Below are 8,018 nucleotides of genomic sequence, written 5' to 3' on the forward strand. Positions count from 1 at the left end.
GGCTTGTCCGCCTGGGCCGGCAGAGTCCTCGGGCGCCACCCCAGCGTCTGACCGCCCGGCCGAGGGCCATTCCTGGAAGGCTGGGCCGGTCGGCCGGCCGAGGGTGCCCCCTGAGCAGGACGGCACTTAGAAGAGCCGTCGGGGCAGTCGGAGGCCCAGAGGCTGTGAGGGGAGGCCACGGGGAGCCTCCCTAACCCAGAACTGAACTGGCATTTGCTGAGGGGGATGACGGAGTCCTCGGGCCCAGCTGGCGCTAGCAGTCTGGGCCCGAGTCGTCCTTGGGCTGGGGGGGCCCTCCCTACCGTACCCCACTCTCTGGAAGCAGGGGGGGGCCTGGCCCAGGGGAAGGACTCTGTCCCTGGCCAAGCCTTGGAGGTGCGGGAATGCTCCCCTTTTACAGATCAGGAAACTGAGGCCCACAGAGACCTTGTGCCCGGGGTCACCTGGACGCTGGCTCCGGCTCTGGGCCAAGTAAGGAGCCCCGCGGCTGTGGAGGGGTTCAAGGTCAGGCTGTAGGGCCCCTTGGGGGGCACCCAGAGGGAAAGGAGGGCTCCAGCCTTTGGGGGGCTGGGTTGGTGCCGAGGCCAGGAGAGAGGTGGGGAGGACTCCAGGCCTACCGCCGCCCTGCCCCCAAGAGGGAAGGATCTGAACTGCCAGGCCTGTCACCAGCCCCAGACTCAGTTTCTCACCCTCCGAAAGAATAAAGGAGCCCTACTTCCCTCCCCCCACTCCACCGGCGGATTTCAGCAGCGCCTGCGCAGTGAAGCCCGCTGGCCCCGCCCCGCCTGCGCATGCTCAGTGGCGAGCTGGGGCGCGGCTGGGTGTCCGCCTCTCTGGCCGTCGGGCTTGTTCTTCCTTCGTGTCTGTGGGTGGCAGAGACCACAAAGCGCCTGCTCATGGAGCCCCCCGGCCCATTTCGGGCCGCGTTGGTTGGGCCGCTGCTCCTGCTCCTGCTGCCGCTACTCCTGCCTCTATCTGGGCCGGCCGTGTCCGCCCAGAGCGCGGCCGCTGGTAAGAGAGCGTCCAGAGCGCACTGCGCCTGCGCTGGGTGGGGTAGGAGACCTGGGGCTAGAGCGCTGCTCTCCGGAGTCTGCCTCGGAAGGGAGCTCCCGCTTAGCGCACGGTGCGCCTGCGCGGAGTGGGTCGGGTCTCCCTCCCCCATTTTTCTCAAATTACGAATGGGGAAACTGAGGTCCCGACCGGGGTGGGGGGTGGGCTGAGGCCAGGCGCTCCTCCGTCCCATATCGGCCTGGGTGGGGGGGTTGGAGAACCCCGGTGACGTCACTGCCTGTCGGGGAGGCGGGGCGCGTTTCCCGGCCCCCTTCTATCACGTGAAGCCGAGAAACCCCGGCAGCGGCGCCCCAGGGAAGACGAGCCCCCTCCTACATTCCCAGCGGGGGACCAGGGGGTGACTCGGGCTCTCTGTCCCCAGCTTGCTCTGAGAGCACCAACCGCTCCTGCAACGACTGCCTGAGGAACGTGTCGGTAAGTGACAGCAGCTCCCCCGGCAGGCCCCGCCCCCGGCCGCCCCGCCCCCTCCCCTCCCGGAGAGAAGCGGTGAGGTGACCCGGCCCCCCTCTCCCTGCCTCAGTGCTTCTGGTGCTACACGAATAACGCCTGCCTGGACTACCCCGTCAGGAAGATCCTGCCGCCCAGCGCCCTGTGCCCGCTGAAGTCGGCCCGCTGGGGCGTGTGCTGGGGTAAGTGGGGCCCGCTGGGCCCTGCGCCGCCCTTGACGCGTGCCCGAGGCCGGGGGAGACCGGGCTGGAGGGTGCAGGAGGCCGGCCAGGGTCCGCAGGTCCCCCAGGCTTCTGGGTTCCCGGGCCCCGGCGATCCTGCCCAGCATTCCTGCGGCCCCCGGTCACTTGTGCGCGGTGGGATGGGAGAAATGGGGGGGCAGAGGGCAGATGAGGGGCCCTTCCCGAGCTCCTGGGTCATTGCCTCCCCCTGCCTTTTCCTGCAAGGGTCACATGACCTAGGGGCGGGGCCTGCGTGCAGGAACCAGGAGGCGGGAAAGGAGCCCCCCAGAGGCGCCACGCCCAGCCAGGGTCTCTGCCTGGACTCCCCGCCCCCTTCGTGCCAGTCCTAGAGGGACGGGGCCAGGCTGAGCCGCCTCCTGCCAAGAGAAGGGGGAGGCTCTCCAGGCTCCCGGCTAGCAGGGGCCACACTGATGCTCATCCCTGGCCCGGAGCGGGCACACCAGCATTCTCCCCAGAGTCCCCGGCCTCGCCCGCGGCCCTCGTGTCCGTCCCCGGTCGCCCCGGCCTTGCTTGGGCTGGATTCCAGGCCGGCCGCTCGGCAGCCTCTCAAGTCCCGGCATGCAAGTCCTCCAGAGGCTTCTCGCCAGCGTCTGGCTGTCAGATCGCTGCTGGAGTCAGCCAAGATGGCAGCATGGGGGGGCGGTGGGTGGTTTGTGGGCTTCTGCAGGGTGCAGGGAGAGCCCCGAGTGCCCTCCAGCGTCGCACGCAGATCCCTCAGTCAGAGCCGTCTGCCTCCCGGGGAGGACGAAGCTGGCCGGAGCCCACTTCCAGGCGCCGCTCTCCTGGGAGTCTCCCCAGTGCCAGAGGGCAGGTGGGACGGTCCCGAGGCTGAGCAGCGCCTAGTCAGCGCTGCGGGCACTCCCTCCCCTCCCTTCCCTGGGCACCCCCGGCTGAAGCACCAGCAGAGCTTTAAATCGTCCCTCCCCAGGCTCCGGCCATTCTGTGCCCGCGGTGCCTGCCTCCTCCCCTGCCTCGAGCTGGCACCCTTTGGACCTTGCTCTGTCCCGGGAGTGCTCCCAGGTGCCCGGCACATGTCGTATGGGGTCCCGGACACGGACTGGGCTGGAGCCCCTGAGCGGGTGCCGGAAGGGCCGTGCTCAGAGGCCTGGGCTGACCTCAGGCTCCCTGCGGGTAAAGTTCTGGGGGTCCTGCCCCTGCTGCATCTCCTCTGCCCGTGGGAGCCCCACAAGAGGCCCTGTGGACAGGTTTGGGGGCAGAGAGGTCCCCCGGGAAGGAGTCCGGGCCCTGGAGGACACCGTTTCCTGAATCTCGGACATGAACCTGTCTGCGTCTTTGGGGTGCACACAGAGTGCTTCGAACGTAGCCTCGGCTGCACCCCCCATGCCCTGGCGGCGGCCTCCCTCCAGGCTCCCGGCCTCACTGCCCAGGGTGTGTCGAGGGCTGCTGGGGTGGCCAAGTGCTTGCCGAGATGGCTCTGGCCCCCCTGAAAGGTCGCCGAGGAAGGGGGGAATGAGAGGAAGCCTGCTCAGGGAGCCACAGGACGGGGTATGACAAGGAAGGTGGAAGGACCAGGACTCCCCTGGAGCACGTCAGAGTGGGCGGAGGGAGTACGAGGCTGAGGCACCAGGAGGACAGGTTGGGGGAGCCCAGGAAAGCTGCGTCTGGTGCTGGGGCAGGACTCGAACCCCAGGCCTGAGGTCTGTCTCTTTGTTGGCTTCTGAGACCCTGGTCCAGGCCGTTGCTTTTGCTCCAAGCTCCATCTCCAACTCTAGGACGATGAAGCCAGGAAAAAAGGAACCGGAGATGACCGACATCGACATGAGGGCCTCTCATACAGGGAGGGTTGGGGGTGCGCTGGTATTCCCATCCCCGGACCCCAAGTGCAAGGAGGCAGCAATCCACGCAGGTGGAGAGACTCGTGCCGGCCAAGAGGAAGACAAGATGTTTAGCCCCTCCTCATGTCCTAGATGGACGGCAGGCAGAAAGGCGAAGGCCTGGCCTTTCCAGAGAGCGCTCAGAGCAATCCGTTCCCCTGTAAAGTAGCTGCTCTCCAAGCCATCGAACGACGCTTCTAGGGAAGCGTCAAACTTTCCAGCAAAATGCGTCAGAATGTGAGCAAGGTTTGCTGGGAAACACCCTAGAAAAGGTGCTGGGATGAGCAGAAGCAAGAGAGCATCCCCTCCCGGCGCAGGGGAGCCCGGACGGTGGCCGTAGGTCGCTCTTTTGGCCAATTGAAAAATGCGCCTCTGACCAGACGGGCCGTGCAGCCTTCGGGATGGACGTTGTGACAGGGCGGTCTTGGAAAGGGTCGCCATCGACAGCGGCCAAAATAAAAGTCATTGGATGGTCAGGCCTCCTCGAGAAGAGGGTTGGCATGTTCACAGCCAGGTGGCTCAGCGGGCCTGGAGGCGGGACAGCCGGAGTTCAAATCCAGCCTGAGGCACTTCCTGGCGGGCCAGACTGCAGGAGGGGTGTGAAAGGGTGGGGGGTGCTGATGGCTCTCCAGAAGTCTGGGGGAGGGGAGGGGAGACCTGAGGATGAGGTTTGGGGTCTCTCGGCCCAGGGTCGTGGCTCATGATTCCTGGGCCTTCCCTTCGTTCTGTTCCCAGTGAATTTCGAAGCCCTGATCATCGCCATGTCAGTAGTGGGAGGGATCCTCCTCCTGGGCATCACTGTGTGCTGTTGCTGTTGCTGCAGGAAACGGAAGAGCCAAAGGCAAGTGCTAGGAGGGGGTGGGGGTGGGTGGGCCTTGACCACAGCCGGCCACTGACCACGGACTGGCTCTCTTGCTTTGGCAGGTCAGACAAGGAGGAAGAGCGGGCTGCTCGAGAGAGAGAGGAGAGGAAAGTTCGGCAGGAGGAGAGGTAAGGGGGACCCCAGACCGTGCCCCGAGGGCCCCCTGGAGGAGGGTGCCCCCCCCCACCAGGAAGCCTTGGCACAAAGAAGGGGCACAGGGGTGCCAGGGCCTGCCGAGGGGGAGAATGTAGGAAGTGAGCAGAGAAGGGACCTCTGGCATCCCCCTCTTAGCCCCCAAGGAGCGAGTTTCCCTCTGCTGCTCCGGGCTCACCCCTCTGGCACAGCTAGGCTTAGGTGTCCTCCTGGCTTCCATTCTTGCTCGGGCCACTTCCCTTTTCTCCTCGCGGCTCGTCGACTCCCGCATCCGCTTCTTGTCACCAGCTGCCCGCACTTAGTGATGGCCCTGGAGAGCCCTCTCCGTGCACTGCCACCACCGCAGAAGCAGATGCAGGAGCAGATGCAGGAGCAGTTCCTTGATTCTTGTCTCCCTCCGGGGCCACCTCAGGCCCTCCCTACCACCCCCCCTGCTGCACGCCTTCTGTCTGTGACAGACTCCCCGCCTGCTTTTTCCCCTCCCCCAGCTGGTCCCGGGACCTCCGTCCTCCTCTGCCTTGTAGCATGCTGAGCTGTGTGCCAGGCTCTGCCCTCGGGCACCACCAGGTGTGGGTGTTCTCCCCCGCCCTGGACAGAGACCAGGAGGCCACTGCCTCGGGTGGCCTTGTACCTCACCGGATTCTTTCCTTTTGCAGGAGAGCCGAGATGAAGTCTAGACACGAAGAAATCAGGAAAAAATACGGTGAGGCCCGTCCGTCCTCCTGAGTTGTAGTGCCTGTCCACGGGCCCCAGAAGTGGATGTTGGTGGCCAAGGTGGCCAGGGTGGGTTGGGGCGGAGCCTGCTTTGTTAGGCTTCCCGGGAGCTGCTCTTCCTGGTCCCGTTAATCTGTGGCAGGTTCTGGGTCCAGACGGGGCGTCGGGGTTCCCTGGGAGTGGCCGCCGCTTGTCATCCAGGGAAGAAGCCTCGGGCAGGCCTTTCCTGCCAGGCCCCCCTTCAGTGAGAGGCTTGTAACCTGAATCTCTTATTTTCAGGGCTGTTTAAGGAACAGAATCCGTACGCCCGGTTTGAAAACAATTAGTGCCTCCCGGGAGCCCAGGCACCCTCCCTGCGCCCCCGGCACCCCTTCCTCCGAAGCTGCTTTCAGGAAAGAGCCTTCTGTTCAAAGGAGACGCCCGGCCCCCGACGGGTCACTCACCGACGCCACGTTCCACGAAGACCAGTGCCAGGGCCTGGGCTGGAAGAGGAGGGCTGCTCGGCCCCAGGTCCCCCTACACTCAGCCTTGGGGCCCCCCTGCTCTCGGCCCCGGGCCCCCCTACACTCGGCCTCGGGGCCCCCCACACTCAGCCTCGGGGCCCCCACACTCAGCCTTGGGGCCCCCCTACACTCGGCCTCGGGGCCCCCCCCACTCAGCCTCGGGGCCCCCACACTCAGCCTTGGGGTCCCCCTGCACTCGGCCTCTTTCTTGGGTAAAATGCGGGTCTCGTTCTGGTTGAGGTTTGTCCCCTCCGTTGCGTTCTTCAAGGCTGGGCACCCCCGAGAAGCCGCCCTTCGCAGGCCCGGGTTCCTCTCCTGTGCAGGAGAGACGCTGCGCCGCCCGCCGTCCCAGAGGGTCCACGTTTCCGTGGCTCCGGAGCCACAGGACGGGCCAAATAAGTGCCTTTTCCCAAACCCCCTGCAGAGGGCGGGGCGCCCCTCCCCCAGACTCTGGGCGCACAGTGGCAGCCGAAGCCCCCCCTGATCTCGGGGCCTTTCTGCCCTGAGACCCGCCCAGCCGACCTGCCTTGGGGGGAGGGAGCACTGTGATGACTGGCGTGCGCGGCCCCGGTGGTGCTTCTCTGCTGCGTTTCTACTCTGTATCTAGGCCGGGCATCATCCGGGTAGCCCCATGCCCGCAGCGCCTGCCCTTCGGGAATGCCAAATAAAACATCGATTGTACGATTGTACTTCCTTCCGGTTGGCGCTCCCTGGGCGGGGGAGGGGGATGGGCCGCCGTCCTGCCCCACGAGGCCGGGAGACAGCCCTGGGCTTTGCAGGCTCCCGAAACCCGGCCACAGGCGGGGGGGTTTGGGTCTGGCCTGGCCGTGTCTGTCCTGCCCTCAGGACCAACCTCACCGCTGCGAGAGCGGGCGAGGCGGGGGGAGGGGTCTTCTGCAGAGGCCTTGTGGGTGCCAGGCTCGGGCACCACCTGCCCGTGTCTCGAGCAGAGCAGGGAGGCTCCGTGCCAGCCGGCCGTCCTCGGTGCCTTTCCACGGGCTTCCTGTGCCGCGGCTCCGCCCTGTCCTCTGCCTGCAGATCCAGGGCCTCCTCTCGAGCCTGCCACCGAGGGCAGAACCGTCTCCGGTCGCCCCGTGGGGAGCCTGGCACGCCGCAGGCTGCCGAAGGCTTCCCAGAGGGCCCCAGGAGCCAGCAGGCGGAGGCGGCCCGGCCTCCCCCTCTCCCAGTCTCCATCCCGTGGGCTTTGGGCCCCAAACCGGCCTCTCCTCCGGCCTGTGTGTCGGGCTTCTCCTTTGGGGGAGCGTCCAAGCTGAGCAACCAAGCGGCCCTCCAGACCAGGGGACGGCCCAGGAGGGGCCTCGCTGGGAGGGGGGGGGAGAAAGCAAAAATCCCGACCATGACCGTCTGTGATCGCAGCCTTGGGAGGAAGAAGGCGAAATGGCGGAAAGTGGGAAGGGCCAAGCCTAGAGCGCCTTCAGGACCCTCCAGCAGCCATTCCAGAGCCCCAGGGGAAGGCGAGGAGGGCCGGGGGGACAGGAGCAAAGTCCTCACCTCACATTCTCTCTCCATTTTGGGCTCCAAACTCTGTCCCTCCCGCCATGCACCCGCCAGAAGAGAAGCCAACGCCAACGAAGCCAATGGATGTGAATAGGAGGAACAGCACATCGAGGCGGGAAATCCTGCGCCAGGCTGCGCTCGGAGCCCCTCGCGTCTCCTCTGGGCCTTCGGGATCCTTGTTATGGATCAGTGGACTGACCGGACGGGTGAAGCTCAGCATCACGGTTTGGCTGGGACGGTGCACACGCATCTCCCGTTCTGGCTTCGCGTCGTTCGCGTAGTCTCGCCGAGCTTCCCTGCGGCCGCCCCCTCGCAATCATGTGGCCGTTCCTGGGCTCTCCATTCTTTGCCATCACAAGAAGTGCTGCTGCCCATCTTTTTGTACAAACGGGGGCCCTTTCCCTTTCCCTTCTGATCTCTTTGGGGTGTCACCAGAAGGGATGTTCCTGGGTCAAAGGGTACCCCCAGTTTCACAGCCTTTTGGCCCAAGTTGTTCTCCAGAATGGTTGGACCCGTTCACAACCTCCTAATAATTTGTTAGCGTACCTATTCATGTCTCATCCTCTCCGTTATGTGACTTTTCTGATAAGTGCCCCGCAATATCTAGAGTTCTTTTAATTTGCATTTCTCTAATCAAAAACGCAGAACTATTAAATAGTCAAAAATCGCTCTT

General features: G+C 65.3%; 1 protein-coding gene across 1 annotated transcript; it reads left to right on the plus strand.

The window, feature by feature from the left end:
* The first annotated feature begins 776 nt into the window (after nt 1-776).
* On the plus strand, nt 777-6,508 carry PTTG1IP (PTTG1 interacting protein). The gene is made up of 7 exons (XM_007486131.3): nt 777-1,011; nt 1,433-1,485; nt 1,592-1,700; nt 4,331-4,436; nt 4,520-4,585; nt 5,267-5,313; nt 5,604-6,508. The coding sequence occupies exons 1-7, from the start codon at nt 792-794 to the stop codon at nt 5,648-5,650; spliced, it is 648 nt and encodes a 215-aa protein (XP_007486193.1). The 5' UTR covers nt 777-791; the 3' UTR covers nt 5,651-6,508.
* Nucleotides 6,509-8,018: the final 1,510 nt, after the last annotated feature.

The sequence above is a fragment of the Monodelphis domestica genome, chromosome 2, assembly GCF_027887165.1.
Source record: "Monodelphis domestica isolate mMonDom1 chromosome 2, mMonDom1.pri, whole genome shotgun sequence".
In the NCBI taxonomy this organism is placed as follows: Eukaryota; Metazoa; Chordata; class Mammalia; order Didelphimorphia; family Didelphidae; genus Monodelphis; species Monodelphis domestica.

What these genes read in the sequence shown, in the direction of transcription:
- PTTG1IP (XM_007486131.3), top strand. Translation starts at nt 792, where the DNA reads ATGCTCAGTGGCGAGCTGGGGCGCGGCTGGGTGTCCGCCTCTCTGGCC. An exon ending in CCGCTGGGGCGTGTGCTGGG is followed by an intron (nt 1,701 to 4,330) that starts GTAAGTGGGGCC and finishes TTCTGTTCCCAG; the next exon opens with TGAATTTCGAAGCCCTGATC. An exon ending in AGAAATCAGGAAAAAATACG is followed by an intron (nt 5,314 to 5,603) that starts GTGAGGCCCGTC and finishes TCTTATTTTCAG; the next exon opens with GGCTGTTTAAGGAACAGAAT.